This window comes from Pseudopodoces humilis, chromosome 8 (genome assembly GCF_049639895.1).
Source record: "Pseudopodoces humilis isolate 2021_Gansu_Grassland_sample_001 chromosome 8, ASM4963989v1, whole genome shotgun sequence".
NCBI lineage: Eukaryota > Metazoa > Chordata > Aves > Passeriformes > Paridae > Pseudopodoces > Pseudopodoces humilis.
This window is the reverse complement of record NC_142207.1, coordinates 19157174-19175186: the sequence shown is the minus strand read 5'-3', so window position 1 is coordinate 19175186 and position 18013 is coordinate 19157174. Positions and strand designations below refer to the sequence as shown.

At 35.9% G+C, this 18013-nt stretch overlaps 1 protein-coding gene across 2 annotated transcripts in view; it reads left to right on the top strand.

The window, feature by feature from the left end:
• Window positions 1–18013, top strand: part of LRP2 (LDL receptor related protein 2) — a 115649-nt gene that overhangs the window by 25471 nt on the left and 72165 nt on the right. For both annotated transcript variants that reach the window (XM_088058931.1, XM_014249186.2), the window contains exons 5-19: window positions 2811–2921; window positions 3043–3156; window positions 3627–3743; window positions 4519–4662; window positions 5220–5339; window positions 7020–7148; window positions 8301–8470; window positions 10654–10877; window positions 11449–11655; window positions 12630–12832; window positions 13458–13598; window positions 14509–14712; window positions 15590–15782; window positions 16935–17060; window positions 17359–17489. In XM_088058931.1, coding sequence (XP_087915057.1) covers window positions 2811–2921; window positions 3043–3156; window positions 3627–3743; window positions 4519–4662; window positions 5220–5339; window positions 7020–7148; window positions 8301–8470; window positions 10654–10877; window positions 11449–11655; window positions 12630–12832; window positions 13458–13598; window positions 14509–14712; window positions 15590–15782; window positions 16935–17060; window positions 17359–17489 — 2334 coding nt within the window. The remainder of the gene's footprint in view (window positions 1–2810; window positions 2922–3042; window positions 3157–3626; window positions 3744–4518; window positions 4663–5219; window positions 5340–7019; window positions 7149–8300; window positions 8471–10653; window positions 10878–11448; window positions 11656–12629; window positions 12833–13457; window positions 13599–14508; window positions 14713–15589; window positions 15783–16934; window positions 17061–17358; window positions 17490–18013) is intronic.

Here is an 18013-nt window from a genome sequence, read left to right as displayed (position 1 = left end):
TGTACTGAAATGCACTAATCTTAGATCAGGTGTGTACAGAGAAATCTTAGTTTAAATAAAAATTCAGATAAAAGCTAGGAAATTTTTGCAAGCCCCAAATACAGGGACTGATGTAAGACCATTCCACTTAAATTTAAAATGTCGTGATACTCGCTTTCCAACTTCATTTGCTGTAGACCTTTTCATTAAGCTGGATTGTACAGGTCTTTCAGTTACTCCCCTCTTGCTGCCAAGGTTCAGATTCTTTTCCTTTTTAGAAGTCCCCATTTGATAATAGAGTAGAAGAGCTAAGCTCATGGCTAATGTTTTCTAAATTCTGGGGAGAAAGAAAGAGAGTTTAAGTCCTGGGCTTTTGCAATTGCAAGGACAATCATTCCTTTGTTTTCAGATATCCTAGTATTGTTATGAAGTCCTATTTTGGCTTCCTTCATTCTCTCAGCATTAAGCCCTCACAGAAGCCAGCATTTCTTCCTTGATTCTTTTACCTTCTCTACTTCTCCTCATATAAAACTAACCCAGGTACTGAGGAACTGTCCTGATGGCACAGATGCTCCTGAACCATACACTGCATTGGCTATAGCCTTTGGTATAGCTCACAGCTTTGCCAGTTTTCATGAGGCTTAGTTCTTAATGCCCCAAATAACTAAAACAAATTTATTAAAAGAATATGCTATAAGGTGCAAAGAGTACAATCTGCAATGCAGAATGGAGTGAAAAATATCTTTCAGATCAGTGACCAGCTGTGATCAGAACTATCATTTACTAACCCGGTCTTTTGATAAGGGATTGGAAATGGGATTACCTGTTCAGAGTTAAAAGTTAAACTGATCTTCATTAGGCTTTTCAAAGAATGGTCTTGCTTGTGCAAGTACAATTAAAAGAAATAATCTGTACACTATTTTTGAAAAGAGAATAAGGAACAAAAGCATTTGTTCACATTTTAATAAAACACCAATTTAGTCAGAATGTATATTTTGATGTATCTTCAAAACATCTTTACTGATGGCTCTTCTTGTTATTTTTTTATAGTGATTGTATTTATACAATCCACTAGACAATAATATAATAAAGATTTTGCTAGACTGAGGGCATTTCCAGGTCTGCTGCTGGAAAGAAGACTTTGACAAAGTTTCCCTTCTTGTAAGGGAGTTTAATATAAGCTTGAGAAAATCTTATTACTGGCTAGATTCTTAGTCTGCCTGGGCATTCTTGAAGAAACAGGCAGTGCAAGGCCATGGGTTCAATTGTTTATTTGCTTGACATCAGTCCATCTGAAACAGTTTGGAACATCACTGGAGGTATTTCTGTGGCATATGAAGGAAAGAGAGGAAAATTACAAAACTATCTATTATATATCCCATGGAAGCTTTTCTACTTCAGTGCATTTACAAGCACATACCCTGTATTCTTCCTTTTCTTCCATCTGCCCTATAATCCAGTATAATAATGTACTGCCATAGCTGCTTCTGCTGGGCCACAGAACTTCTGATGGTTCCTCCCTGTGATGCCTTCTCAACTTTCAGACAGTGAAAATAAAAGAAATGTAAAGGAATCATTTGGGGAGATAGTCTGGCTAGACTTGTAGTGGACATGAACACAGCTACTTAGTCTCACATTTTAACAATTTAACAGTTAAAATCATATAAGCCTATTCCATATGTGATTGAATTTTTGTGGGATTATAATACACAGAACAGCAGAAGCAAGCAAAAAAGTTTGCCACTGTCTGGAAAAATTGCAGGTTTTTTGAATCTGCTTGAAGCAGTTTTATAACCCATGTTTTGGATTCCAAGAGTTTGACTGAAAATGTGCCTAGGTGAAAGCCTCCTCTATCTTCTTTATTAACTCCTAGAGAAGTAAAATGGGATAAGAATTCATAATGCATACCTAAAAGGTGCAAAATGTTATTTGGCTCTTCTGTGTCTTGAGTTCATTTATCTTATATATATAGACAAAGGTTGAATAAATCTAAGTTCTAAAATTACCAATTCTTTGCTTTCTTACTTACCATTTGACCAAAAAATGTAATTTTTGTCTACATAGCAACAAGCTAAACTATGAGCTTGTTCTCCTGCTCAACTCTAGTATGTGCATATGCTTAATTTGTTGGATACTTGACTGAACTCACTGTTTGTATGACTAAGTGCTCTCAGAATTAATATTAAGTCATTTGAAGCAATCCCTTGTATTTGCCTGTAGGTCTTCTATATAAGTAGAATTTCCAAAACCTAAAAAATCATGATTTCTGCAGAATCAGTTTTCTTTTGTGAAGGAGGAAGCAAGTAATAAAAACCAGCTGTTCTAACATTGTTCATGGAACCCAGAAATTTCATATCCTTGGCTTAATTGGAATAAAACCATAAAAACCTGATGTCTGTGAGTTTGAGAACTCAAGACACTTGAAAAGGACCTAGGAACTGTAAATTTCAGGAAATCCTTTGCTATCTCAACACTTTTATTAGGATCAGGACAGTGTAAAACTGAGGTATACATAAATAAAACAAATGTTCACTGCTTGCTTTCCTTTTATGTTACATTGCTTTCTATCATATTGTAAACTGTCTGGGTTGCAAATCTTTTTGGGGTATGGGAAGGCATTTAATTTTTCTCTTATGCAAGATTTGGTAGCATCCATCTAGAGGATGTTCTTCAATATCTGTTGGAGAAGACTATATACTGTATAAATGGACTACTAGTAATGGAGTTTTGTATTCCCTTTTTCCTTTAAACCAAGATATTCTGTTGACACTAGATGGATATGACTCATTATAGTCTAACTTCATGCTAATATAAAGGATTTTTTATTTTAGACTACCCAAGATGTGAACAGTTATCATGTGCAAATGGAGCATGTTTCAATGCAAGCCAGCGATGTGATGGTAAAGTTGATTGCAGAGATTCTTCCGATGAAGCTAATTGCAGTAAGTCCCCTGTGCGGAGTGATCCCAAACAAATTTGCTTTATAGACATTCTTTTGGAGTTAAGCACTGTGGTTTTCTGACAGATTTTCTGTATGTGTTTCTGTGCTAAAATCTTTTTCAGCACATGGATGTACCAGTACACAGTTCCAGTGTGCTAATGGAGAGTGCATCCCACGAGCCTTTATCTGTGACCATGATGATGACTGTGGAGATAGGAGTGATGAAAACTCTTGCAGTATGATGCTCCTTTTTTTTGTTTCCACTTTCTTTAACTGTTTTACTAAGATCTGGTTCAAGCAGGTAGCAGGAAGCAGACTGCTTGGCGGTACAGCCATCAAAAGCTAGTCACTGTTCTACAAGTACTCTTATACAGAAAGATGGAAATTGCAATGCTATTTTGATAGACTGCCTTTGCTGCTAATTTCCTGAGTATGTCATTTCTATTTGAATTTGCTGGACTGACGGCCTGGTTCTTAATGCTTGTAGTTACACTTACGTTGTTGTCATCTTCTTAATTTCAGCATGAACCAGAGGTAATCCATACCTAAATGAGAAGAAACCAGCAGTGTTTGCAATAGATACAAAATATTGAACTGCCTAAATTTTTTAGGAGATATAATCAATTATCGTATATGAGACAATATTGTTATTTTTAACCTTTTAGATGCTTAGAGCAGTTAGATTTTCTTATGTTTCTTTCTGTAGCTTACGCAACTTGCAGAGGCAACTTCTTCACTTGCCCGAGTGGCCGTTGCATTCATCAGAGCTGGATTTGCGATGGAGATGATGATTGTGAAGACAATGAAGATGAAAGAGGATGTGGTAAATGCTATTGTTAACTTCCAATGGTATTTTCAGAGGAAGATGACACTAACCTACATCTATGACATTTAGACCACTCAAGATGTTCTGAATCATTTAATTTCTTTTAAAACCTTAGAATTCCACCTTCATTTTTATTTCTTTTTTTAACTTCAGCAATATTTTTGTTGTTGTGTGTGTGAGAATTATTGCAAACTACTTTTTACATATAGCAATGCATATATTTTTTCTTTTATATTTTGTTTTGGTTCTTCTGCCTATGGAGATTTTTCAGGTCATCTGTTAAGAGACATGAGGCTTCTAATAACTAAAACCCATTGATTCAAAATGAAATTAACTCAGATCCTGCCAAGATTTGTCATATAAGAAAGAGAAGCTTTAATGAATGAAAGTGTGAATGAGATTTCTTTTTCACTGGCCTTTTCTACGACGAACATTTTTCTCTTTATCCAGACAGCATTTATGTGTTTTGAAACCACAAAACTATAGTTCAGTTTCTGGTGCACTGGGTAGTTTAAAGCTAAATGGTGTTACCATTTCTAACAGAAAACTAAAGGGATTCACATGTTGTCTACCCAAAAAATGTTGGCATTCTAGTTTGAACTTGAAAGAAAGCATGACAAGTATAGATAGTGTTACTTAATAGTCTTTCTGAGCTGTGTGCAAGAAACAGAAACTGATTATCAAAGGATAGAGATGCTTTGGAAAGATGTTAGAGAAGAAATTTTAATATTTGAAACATACTCTTCATTAGCCTTGTTTTTCTTTTCCATAGAAAGTGGTCGCCATGAATGCTACCCAGGAGAGTGGGCCTGCCCTGGATCAGGGCATTGCATTCCAATTGGGAAAGTGTGTGATGGAGCTGCAGACTGCCCTGAAGGAGAAGATGAAACTAACATCACTGCAGGCAGACACTGCAGTATGTATTAGAATGAAAAGCATACACAGAATAGCAGAAACACCAGCACTGATAACTCTTTACATTCGCCTTTTGTCTCCTAAAAAATACTGAAATTTTGGAAGCTCGCTATTTTCATTGGCACTGTTTAGACTGGATGATCTGAAAGAGGCATATATACTGCAAAGAGACCATTTCTTTTTTAAAATTGTGAAATTTCACAAATCAGGATTTTAAATTGCTCTCCATATACTAAAATATGTTCACAAAGTCAGGGAAAGGTGTGCTATATGCCTTCTTTGTTTAAATATCTGTTTGTCCCTTTGTGTAAGTGAGAAGTAATGATTTGTGCTGATCAGAACACAGTATGGAATCAGTATATCCTAAGCTTTGACTAATTCACTTTAAAGATTAGGATTTTAAAAAGTATCATTTTCTCTGCAGATTAGTTTTAACGAGCTCTACTTGAAATTGAAGTCTCATCATAGAAAAGACTTTAACTTTGTAACTCTTAAGAAGGCAGAAAGCTGTTCTACTGGTTATAGGTGTGTTTCTGAAATATTTTATTTGCATTTCAGATGTATCACGCTGCGCTGCGCTGAGCTGCCAGTATCGCTGTCATTCCTCTCCATCAGGAGGGATGTGCTATTGCCCTGCAGGATATACAATAAGTAACAATGACAGTCGTACTTGTACTGGTGAGTGAAGTCCAGGGATTACAGATATCCAGATATCCAGTCTTCTCACAATCTATTGGGAAATTTTGGATTCCAAGAAGGCAAATTAGTTTGAGTTGGGTGGATGTACTGGCAAATAGAAAATCTCAGGAATCAGCAAATGCATGAAAATTTTAGTGGCACAAAGGCAGCATGACACAGCAACAAATCAGAGAGATATCATAAAGATCTCTTTCACTTTGACCTAAAAACATAGTGACAGCATGATTAGATTTAAATATGTACTCTTTGGTTTATTATCAAAAGTTTTTACTGGTCTTTAAGTATTTACATAGAGAGAGATTGTTCCTGCCTCAGTGATGTATGTTGCATGCCTGGAAAAACAGTTAATGATGTTGAGTTGTTTGTTACTTTTGGAAAGTGGCTGTATATGAGGACAGCAGAACATTATACTTGAAAATAAAGAAGGTGTTTTGTATTTGCACTATGGAAAGGCTGTGTCTTCCGTGGGGTTTCAGTACATACATAATTTACATGAAAAAGAAGAATATTTACAAGAAAGCAAAGGTAACTGTAAAGGTGCTATAACCTGGTAGCACAAATGGTTTATCTCAGTAGCTGGCAATTGAGTAACTTCAGAATCATGAAAGTTAGCACTGCCTAATAAAAGAAAAGGGGTAAATATCTGTTATGAGTTTTCAACCCAAGCTTTGGTGTTAGTGTTATTAAAAGTATTTCAGATGCTCTGTCTCTAATGAGATTTTTATATTTTTTGAGAATACTGGGTGGCCTGAGGCTGTATAAACTGCAATGGCAGAATGGTTGCTCTTTGTAGAGACAGAGAAATAAGGCACAAAATTTCCTCAATTCTTTCACGATTTTGTGGGAAATAGATGAAGGACACATTCCCAAATCTGGTGCAGTCTCAGTGAGCCTTCTCTTGTTTTTTGACTGTCCTGTAAACCTAACTATCAGATTCTGGCCTGTAAATCTGAGTCAATGTATTTTGGTTTGCTGAAATCTAGGCATATATTTGCGGTCAGAGGAAAACTTTTCATGAAGGAATGGCTGACAGTCAGTACTGTATAATGCCAGATCCAGTATGCTACCTATATGGTATTTTGCATGCTTAAAGGAACTTTTTCTTACTGGTTCTGGTGCACAGACAGGTTTTAATTGTACATCAGATGCCTGTTAGCATGGTACTAAATCTGAGCTAATAAACACTTCCTTCAAGTACGACTTAAAGGCTTAAGCACTGCACTAAAATAAAGGTGGGGCTCACCTTCAGAGTGGCCTTAAATCCAGCCAAGTCTTTGTGTGTGCCAAGTGTAGAGATCTTTTGCAGGAAAAATATTTCATAGACATATTCTGTATTGTGGAAAGTAGACAATGACCTGTCTTCAAATGATTTTTCCTTTTCTCCTGTCAGGTGTGGTTTAGATGTTTTTGTTGGTTGGTTAGTATTTTTCAGTGGGGAGAAGAAATGCAGGTAGGTCCTCGGGCAGGAAATACAGGTTTTTCGTTATCCAGAAATATGAAACTGAAACATTGTGGAAAAACATGCAAACCCTCTTTCTTCATGCTATAATTTTGCAAATATATATAAAGTAAGCAGAGAGGACTAACTTGCAGCTTCTTAATTACGACATGAATTTTATACAAAGCATTTTTTATAAATATGCCTTATTCACTTGACAGATTTTGATGACTGTCAAATGTGGGGTGTCTGTGACCAGCTGTGTGAAGATCGTGTGGGACATCACCAGTGCCACTGTGTGGAAGGTTATTTCCTAGAGCATCACCGGCATTGTCGGGCCAACACTTCAGGTTAGTGCACTTCAAGTGTCTTGTTGAGCAAATAGACAAAGCTAGGTAAAATGGGGTAATTTTCATGTCTGCGCCACACAGCTCTCTTTGATTTTAACTCTGCCCTTAAGGACTTACACTCAGGACAGCTTTCAGAATACCAGCAAATGTCAGGACTCTGTATCTGCTGGCATGTGTAGGTTGGTGTTGATTGTTTCATCAGGGCTGTTTCTCTTCTAATCAACAAATGTCTTTTAGGCTCCTTTGCATTTTCAGCACTCCTAACTTCTGCAGAATTCGGAGGTTATTGCCAGAGCACTCCCGAACAAAAAAAAAAAAAAAATATCTTTTTCCTGTGGCAGGCAGTTTTGTCATGCTCTCTATAGAACTTAGCGTTGTCAAGAAATCAGGAAATTCCTGTTTTCTAGAACTGTGCCAGAAGATGGTTTTGCTGAATGGGGAGATCAAACACTTTCCTGTGAGAGAAGCCACGCTCTTAAGTTTGAATGTCCCGGAGTCTGAACTCTGAAGAATACTTATCTCTCAGAGTGTAGTTTCTCATCAGCTGTAGGCTGCTGCTCCTGACCTCCTGTTCAGTTCTGAAAGCAGGCCCCAGGAAAGCCTGCTTTGTGGAGATGTAATGTCCTAACTAGCTTTTGTGTAAGGCAGGTGTTCCTGCCTGCAGAGAATCAGTGGGAATGGAAGTTCCTGCTTGGCATAGCTGATTAGCAGTCTTGTTTCTTAGAAAAGCAAGAACTGCTCAGTTGCTTCCTTTCTTCAGCCACATCTCCAGACCAGTCTTCAGATCACAATTTTCTAAGTATTTCTCTCGTATAAATGGGAGAATTTAGTACCTGCTAAAAGTCAGTTTCACTGGGTTCATTTTAGCTTTAATAGAAATAGTCTTTTGGTGTCTGCACAGATATTTTATAAAAGTTTTACCTGGCAGGGCTTTAAATAGCTGTACCTGCCTGATTTTCTCCAGGTGTAGAAACCAAAGGCAAATCACAGCAAGTTAGTACTCACATAGAAACATTTATATAGGCTGTAGTCCGAACATCTATTTAAAACTTTGTGTCCAGTGTGTATGAACCAGTATGCATGTATTGCAATGCCCCTTTGCAAAATATCTTGCCTGCAGAATAATCATATCTCTGTCACTCCTGCTTTCAGCTGGTGTTGCATCGATCATTTTTTCCAATGGCCGTGATTTACTGATTGGAGACCTTTATGGAAGAAATTTTCGTACTTTGGTGCAGTCACAGAATCGTGGGATTGCAGTTGGCGTGGACTTCCACTTTTACCTGCACAGGATCTTTTGGACAGACACAGTGCAAGATAAGGTTGGTAGAAATTTCAAGAAGAATGTATTTCTGTGTACCTGGAAGTAGAGAACTGCAAGAGGCAGAATGTGTTGATAGCCCTCATTTTTGAGAGCCAAAGCTGGCTGTAATTTCATTTTCTAACAAAAAAGCTTCTTGAAATGTTTTATGTTAATGACTGCATTTTTTCAACTATACTATTACATGTGACATATTAAACAAAGAATCCTATTATATGGGAATGTCTTGAGCAACTTTTAATTTTGCTTGAGACTGAGTCCAAAAAACTAATTAAGAGAAATAGTAGACATTCTTTCAAAACAGAACAAATTTTTCTCGGTAATTTTTGAAACATGATAACTTAAAATGTAAAAGCTGTGTGCCTTCCAAGATGATAAAAATCAGATTTCTTTATATAATTCAAATGGCACTGTAATTGAGCTTGAATAACAAATATTGACAGTATTTTGTGTAATGAGCCAATATTGTGTTACTTTTTTTTTTTTTTAAGAGTAATTATTTTAGCTTCAAGATACATTACAGCAAAGTAATTTAAAAAAACAGTCTGGAGACTCTAGTGGAAGTTGTTTTTTCTATGCATAACTTATGGAAATCAAAGAAAGTCTTAGGTCAGATGCTGATACTTCATAATCTTTGTCCACATGTTTATCATCATGCAGAATGAAGGAGAATCTGTGACCTGGCTCCTGCTAAGGCCACTGATGGATCAATTTGGTGTCACTGTCATAATTCTGAATGTACACATAAGACATGTAATAAAAACTATAGTTCTCACCACAGTTCCATGCTGGTTCTGTGGGAAGAACATTCACTGTGTGGCTGCCAAGTAGGACAAGATTTGTATGCACAATTTTTGACTTGTCCACAGTTCTGGCATTTTTATTGTGGCTGAAGTAGGTTCCTGTTGCTGCAGTAGCTTTGTCAATGGCTGAATGTAGTCAGGGTCAAATCTGCACTTTCATGAGACAGGAGATTTATTCTTTGTAATAGGTATAAATAAAAAAATAATATGGGGTTTTTTTGCTGCACACTCCAGGTAGTCAGGACTGTCTTTTTACCTGCCCAATATAGTTTAATCCTAATTAATTAATTAAGACTAATTAATCTAATTAAGTCCTAGCTAGAATATCCAGATGAAAACATTTACATTTAGAATTTTCTTAAATTATGAATACTTCCACCTGATGTCTTAAAATAATGATGTTACTAGGGCATTTTTTGTCTTTCTTAAGATTAATATGTAAACTAAACCAGAAAATTGTGGTTTGTGTTTTGTGTCAACTTTATCTCATTTAGTGTACCGCCAGATAACCTAATGCCCATATACTCTTTCATCAACAGGGCTTCCAAAGAACAGAGTAGACGGTTAAGTGGTTATCTTGATCATTGTTACTTGGAACTGAAGAATATTTAAAATTATATAACTCTTCCAGTTCTTATCTTTCTTGCATATGTTTACTTGGTAATCTTGGTGTTTTCATTTAAATGCATTCCAAATCTCATGCTGTTGTTCCAAAAAGAAAGAAAAATTCTACCTTTTCATATTACCCAGTGTTACAATCACACAATTACTGTAAATGTAAAATTATTGTGTTTGGACTGTTTACTTTGTGTAGCTCTGAACTTGCTTGTAAAAAAAGCATTATTTCTTGAGCAGGATGCTGTTAAAATTAGCCTTAGATAAAGGAGACCACAAGCTGAGACCTCCTTTCTGTGAGGATAGACAGCTTTCCCATACTTTCTTCATTTTGCTATTTTCCCTCAGTTGTAGCAGTAGTAAGAGCTCCCCCTCTTGTTTTTGGTCACTGTTGAAAGCTTTTCAAAAGCATGATTGTTTGGTTCCAATCAATAAAAATACTGGGTTTTGCTAGATTCCAGAAAAGCAAATGCACTTTCCTCTTTATTGTTTTTAAACACTTGCTAAAGACAAGGCTGTTTTAGTCTGTTACCTTGTCCATTTTGTATAAATGCTAGTTGAAGGCAAGCCTCCTGCAATTTTTGTATTGGTTTCCAGATTTTTGCAAAAAATTCTAACCTAAGGAATACCTTAGAGGGTAACTTGCTTGTATATTGGTGGTCAGTTGTGGATTGGTGATCAGTGTGATGATAAAAGATAAATACCATGTGACTTGTGATTAGCAAAACATCATGTGGGGGACTGACAATATCTGTATTGTTTTCAGGTTTTTTCTATTAATATTGATGGCTCTGATTTCCAAGAAGTTTTGAATATTTCGGTTGACACACCTGAAAATCTAGCAGTGGATTGGGTTAACAATAAACTATATGTGGTTGAGACCAGTGTGAACAGAATAGATATGGTTAACTTGGATGGAACAAACCGTGTGACTCTTATTGCTGAAAATCTTGGAAATCCTAGAGGAATAGCACTTGATCCAACTGTTGGGTAAGTGATACTTATCAGATAATGGTAAAAGATGTCAGAAATTCCCTTATCCCCATGTAAAAGGAAGACAACTAGGAAACACGAAGAGCAATCATTTTAGAATCAGATATAAAATATTTTTAACATTTGCATTCTCTCCTAACCTATTCTGCATCTTAATTTTTGTGTCTTCTAATCCATATACTTCAAAATTATATGTGAGCAATGAAAACCTGGATCGTCAGAGAATGGGAAGAGGAATTTCATGCAACTTGTAGTCATGACTGCTGCTTTCATGATGCAACTATTTGTCACTGGTTTATTTCTGGCAGCAAACTTGAGTCTGTGATTTAATAAGGAAAGCTAGTATTTCTGAGGTCTTTTGGGTAAAAGCATTCTTCTTTGTGGATTTATTCTATAAAAGAAAATGAAAATTACTTTTTGTGTAGAAACTATAAAGTATGTTTTTATAGTATGCCAGCTGAGATATCTGTTCTGAAAGGGTGCTGGTTTTAAATTCCATGTGAAACGGTAGGGTTTCTTATAAAATCTCAAGGAAATGTAACCTTTTTTCTTTTTTATCTCTTTATAGTTATTTGTTTTTCTCAGACTGGGACAGTCTGTCTGGTGATCCTAAAGTGGAAAGGGCTTTCATGGATGGTACAAATCGTCAGGACTTGATAAAAACAAAATTAGGCTGGCCTGCTGGAATAACGCTGGATATTGTGTCAAAGAGACTTTACTGGGTTGACAGCCGGTTTGATTACATTGAGACTGTAACTTATGATGGACTTCAAAGGTAGGTGAAATATTCTTTAGGGGCTACAGATATACTGATTATTTTGTATCTAGTTCAAACAAAGATTTCTCTAACAAAACGATATACACAAGGGATGGAAATTACAGCATCATGCATGTGATGCACCTTTGTCTCTATGGTTTCATGTTACTTCTAGACAGTTTTTAATTCATCCTTCTTTGCTCTTTTTTGACCTTGAATGTTTCTTCTCCTTATTTTATAATGTACATTTTATAGTCCACCAGTACAATAGACATTTTAGAGCATTTTATTTTTTATTGTTTTTGAATTATAGTCATCATTTTCCATCATAATTTCTTTGCATTTTTTAATGAATTAATTTATATGAAATATTCCACTTCAAAGAACTAATTTGTGTGATAGGTATTAAATGCTTTTCTTGCATTTTATAAATCTTTACTGTTAATAATTAAGTCATCCTTCACCCTGTTACAATGCTGGGGAGACTAAATCACAGCCTGCAAGAAGGGAGTCCTTAATTTTTTATGGGACTGTGTCTTACAGCATAGTGTTGTTTAGAAGCCTGCTTATCTCTGTATCTCTGATTAGTATCAGTTACGCAAACACAAGGAAAAAATGTCCCCTTTAGTATACCTTCATAGCATATTGCCTTCAAAAACAGTCTTCTGCTCTTTTGACAGGTCTATTGTTCAATGTATTTTTTTACTTTCTAAATTATAAAATTAATGTTGGTGTCTTATCTTTACTCACTGTGTTTTCTTGAATTTGCTAACACCGTTGCTCTGTTTTCACTGCTGTGTCCTTTAGGTTGAACTGTGTATGTTTAGCTTTATCTCTTCAGTTTGTTTGATCTTTTTCATTTGTATTTTAGTAGCTTCTCTGTTGAAACAAAAACCAGTAAATGAATTAAAAATACTATATCCTTTCTTCTGTTAATAATGTTATTGTTTACTTAATATTTGGTAAATAATTTTAAATCATCTTCATAACAGGAGAACAGTAGCTCATGGAGGCTCACTGATTCCTCATCCATATGGAATTACTTTATTTGAACACAATGTTTATTTCACTGATTGGACCAAAATGGCAGTGGTGAAAGCTAACAAATTTTCAGAGTCTAACCCTCAAGTGATCTACCAGTCTTCACTGAGACCTTATGGAGTGACAGTTTACCACGCTGCCAGGCAGCCATTTGGTAAGATCATAAGTGGATTATGAGGGGAGATTTAGGAAGTATATTACAAAAAAAATGGTAAAAAATATGATACTTTTAGTTTGCTGCAAAAAACTATAATTGTGATACATAAATTTGTACTGTAAAACTGGGCTGATTTTTATCACACGGTTGTTTCATCCAACTCCTGTAGCTAATGAGCTGTCAAATGCAACATTCAAGAATAGGGGGAGCTTTATAAATAGTCCGATACTTGGTGGGGTCAGACCTGTGGGTTTGAGTAGTATTGGTATTTAGGACTTTTTTCCTCAACACTGCAATGAATACAGTGAAAAAGCTACCAGAGATATATTCTGTGAGATATAACTCTGAAGTAGACCAATGTGCAGGAGACTAAAGCCCAAATTACGGCCTTATTGCTGTGTGCCGAGTGTCTCTGTATGAGCTGAATTCCTTAATGATGGTTACCTCTGATATGATTTTGGTGCATTCCACTGTAGAACTGGTGGTGTATGTTTTCCATTTGATGTAACTCACATAACCCACATGATTTATTGTGAATGTTGAAGAAAATCCTGAAAAATCAAGATAATGTTGCTATTCGGTTAATAGAGGAAGCTATAATTCTCTCTGTATTATTTTCCAGCAAGAAATCCTTGTGGAAGTAATAATGGGGGATGTGAACAGGTCTGTGTTCTCAGCCACAAAACAGATAATGATGGCCTAGGTTATCGCTGTAGGTGTATCCTGGGCTTTGACCTACATGTGGATGGACGACATTGTGTTGGTAAGAAAATGCCTTACAATTGTTTGAAATAATGCTACTCCATTGGCTCTAGAACTGTTTCTAGAACATTTTTCCTCACTTCAGTAGCTTCCATATACTGAGGACTTTGTCTTTTCATCACAACTCTTTTTGACAGCTTTACATGCAGTCATTTCTGGTGATGTTCAGTTCAAGGCACAACTTAAACTCACTTCCTTTAATGAGGATTTTGAGCGAAATATGGAATATGTGTACACAGCTGTATGACTGAACTCTTAATCCTGAAATCAAGCATGAATACTTGCTAATATGTGGATTTTGCATTATTTTGAACATATAAGCCTGCTTTCTTGTGCAGTAGTGTGCAGATTAGGTTGGTCTTCTCCCTTTGAACACATGGCAAGAATAAGAGATTCAGGTTTGGAGCTGTGTGTTTCCATCAGCAATCTTCTCCTTCCTATTTGAGCACAGAATTATCACATTTACTATGACTGTCTACTGACAGAGTATGTAATATATTATGTCTATAATTTTAGTATTTGGCCATTCATTTATCTGGCTGTGCCAGGTATTGTCTAGTTTTATGGTGATTCCACCAAGCCTGTGAGTTATTTTTTTATAGGTGATTATAAAGAGAAGAGTAGAGAAGATGATTTCTGCTTCCATAGGTATAATGTTTGCTCTAGAAGTGTATTAGGACCATGGAAACAATGAAAGAGGAATACTTGATCACATCACCTAATATTCTGGATTGTGTTTTGTTTTTCTTCTTCAGTTTTTAAGTCTTGTCAGTATTTAAATCCCTATTTTTTAGTTCTTCTTTTTTTCTACTTCCAGACTATTAGTGTTGTCAAAATAAAACAAAGCTTTTCTTAATGCTTAGGTATTTCCCCTTGTTGAATAAGTCTGTGTCTGATTTTTCCTTTCACAGCTGTGCGGCAGTTCCTGCTGTTTTCATCCCAGATGGCAGTGCGGGGAATCCCATTCAATCTCTCCACCCAGGAAGATGTGATCATACCTGTAACAGGGAGCCCTTCATACTTTGTTGGAATTGACTTCTGTGCTCAGGATGGCACAATTTTTTTTTCAGACACAAGTAAAGATATGATCTATAAACAGAAGACTGATGGTTCAGGTGAGAATCATGCTTGGGAATTGTAGAGTAATTATGGTAAGGAGACTGTAGTATATATTTTTTTATAAAAAATCATGAAAAGTCACATTGTGAGATATACAGATAAATCTCAGTGTAACCCCAGTAACCTGGAAAATGTTTCTCAAAAATGTTTATACAACGCACTTTAAGCTTGTTGAATTCTCTTGTTTTACAAACTTGCTGAACGTATATGGGAAGGAACTATTTGTAGTAGTTCTCACAACTAGTATTTGCCCACACCAGTCTGTTTACAGAGACAAGTATGCCTTTCAGCAGTATGAAACTGTGTTTCTATTTTAATTTCCCTATCTGGAGAGCAGGATGTTTGCCTATGATACTGTAATACAGAAAAGGAAGATTAACTTTGTGAGATTTTTGGAAATCCTATTTATGCTAGTGTAAAGAATGTTTATCTCCAATTTATAATGATGATCAAAGGTCAGCACATAGTCTTCTGTGCTTGCTTGCTGCCTTGGGTCAGGTTAATCGTAGACTGCAGCTGACCATTACTATTCAAAGAGTAGGTAAAGTCTGTCTGTTGTGCAAGATGTCGTTACTGCACTGGCCTTATTGACCTTCATCTGTAAAACCCTCAGTGTAAACTTAGTAACAGATTTTTCTCTGACCTTTGTCTAGTCTTTATTTCCCCTCTTTCGCAGTTGTGCTCCTGGACATACACCTTCTTTGTCTAGAACAAAGGTCACCCCTCCCTCCCCTTGATTATTGGTCTTTATATTAACACAGAGATAGCATTTTAACCAAGGGGAACCACAAGTTTTGTCAATAGAATACTGCACTCATGTTATTTCCCCTGTTCCTAAACATTTGCAATCATTATCTGTGTCATAAATTCTAGGAAGAGAAATCTTGACTGCTAATAGAGTGGAAAGTGTTGAAGATCTGGCTTTTGACTGGATCTCAAAGAACCTCTACTGGACAGATCCTCGATACAGGAGCATTAGTGTGATGAGGCTGGCAGATAAATCCAGGAGAGCAATTGTTCAGAATTTAAATAATCCTCGCTCGATAGTGGTTCATCCTGTTATTGGGTAAGGTTAGGTTCTCATTTTAAACTATATGTACACGTTTATGGTTTAAACAGAACTGGTGAGATTAGACTTACATCTGATTCTGAATCTTTGTTCTTTCCAAAACACAGTCTTTTTTCAATTGTCCTGTCTTTATTTCGTTTGTTTTATTCCACCCTAGGATTCAGCATCCAGAGGAAAAGGCATGGTGATAGAGATTTCAAAAGACAGAAGCACTCAAAAGAACTCTCTTTAAAAGCACCATGGTTTTTCTTTTTTACTCTTGTTCATTGATAAAAAGGCAAAAGAACATGGTTTCTTTGTATCACTAGGAAAGCTATTTCTCATTGTTGGAAGACGAAGTTTGCCAAATTGCTTTAAATATACTTTCAATTCCCAGGCTGCTAACATTGGTTCTGTGGTTTTATCTCTCTGAATTTCTTTATTTGAACCATATTGGACACTACTGTCTGTATTTGATACAGACCTTACAATACGTGACTCTGTACACAAAATAAAGCCCTCCTTTTCTTTGATGGAAATGCTTCCTTTCAAATTCCACACTCTGTGCTCTTTGCCAATGCCAAGACAGTGCTTCTTTCACAGCATAGTTTGGCTTTGTAATGCTGTACTGCTGAATTTCTTGATTCTTGGATATTGATTTTTCATGAGTAATGAAATACACTATTTTGAAAGTAATCTCATAAGAATATTGTTGAACCTGGATCCTTGGGTATCCCAGCATTTTTTTTTTTGTTTGCTGCTTTATAAAAGTATTTAACATTAACCTCAACTCTTTGACTGTAAGTATAAGTCAAGTGTATCAGGAGAAAATTCTTTGTAGTATTCATGCTGGAAGATGCATTTTTGATTGATTCTATTTCTCTGTCAGTAATCACATGAGTGAACTTGGCTAACAATTTTAGCCAAGTTATGGATATTTTATATCTAAAGGGCCAAAATACTTCCAAAGATCCTGGTAGTAGTATACAGGATAAATATTAATTGTTGGTATTACTGCCAGCTAAGGAGAGAGACAACATGAAATGGTATTTTTTTAAGTTATGTGAAAGATGTGATACAAGAAAAATGTTAATGCTGTTTCAAATGTTTGCTCTGTTTAATCACGTTATATAATTTAGCTTATGTGTCTTCTGACACATGTCCTTTCAGGTATATATTCTGGACAGATTGGTTCCGTCCGGCAAAAATCATGAGGGCCTGGAGCGATGGATCCCATGCCTTGCCGATTGTAAATACAACACTAGGCTGGCCGAATGGCCTTGCCATTGACTGGAGGTAAGGGCAACACAGAAGACAGAGAAATTTTTTTTGAGCAAGCATGTTTCTTCCTTTAAACTGTTACGGAGTAAAAATGAAGGAATTATGTCAGAGATTGCATGTACTGGCACTCTTTTCTTGAAGACCTTATCTTTCAATTGGTTGAAAAGCCTTAAAATGTAAGGTTTTCTCAGAATCCCTCCCCCACAACCCCAATAGCTTCTTTTAGGTTAAAGATTATTATTTAAGAAAATGCTAGTGTTTCCTAATGGACAAAATGTCACTTAAAAAGATAAGACACTTTCATTATTTCTAGTTCTCTGAGGTTGTACTGGGTGGATGCTTTTTTTGATAAAATTGAGCACAGCACCTTTGATGGGTTGGACAGACGGACTCTTGAACATATTACTCAGATGACTCACCCATTTGGCCTTACTATTTTTGGAGGTAAGTCTGGCACTGAAAAATATTGTCTATTATTATCACAGATTTTTCTTTTCATATGGTGATCCTGTGAGTTTGTGAGATAAAATGACAGAGATATTGTAATACTGGTTTTCCAAAAAAAAACTCTTGAAAATTTCTACTAAAAATATGTATTTAGTACTTTTTGCTTGTTTCTAGAACTGGTTTTATGTATATTTGTTTTTAAATAATTTTAGACAGGTTGGGTAATTCATGTAGTGCAGCAAGTCAGAGATGCTGTACTAATTATAGCTTCCAAGGTGAGCTATTCATGCTGAACTGACAAAGTGAATCACTTCCAGGGATGGTCAACATTTCAGGATTTTGAATTACTATGTATAAAGTTTATTATTGAATTTATGTTGTGTCTGAAGAAAGACGTCAGTATATGACCCTTTTTGATCATGTATAAAAATATCTTCAAAAATCTTCTCTAAAATTTTCTGTGAAGTAATCTTAATGAATGACTTAAAATTGCCTTGGAATTTGAAATTCTAGTTGGGTTT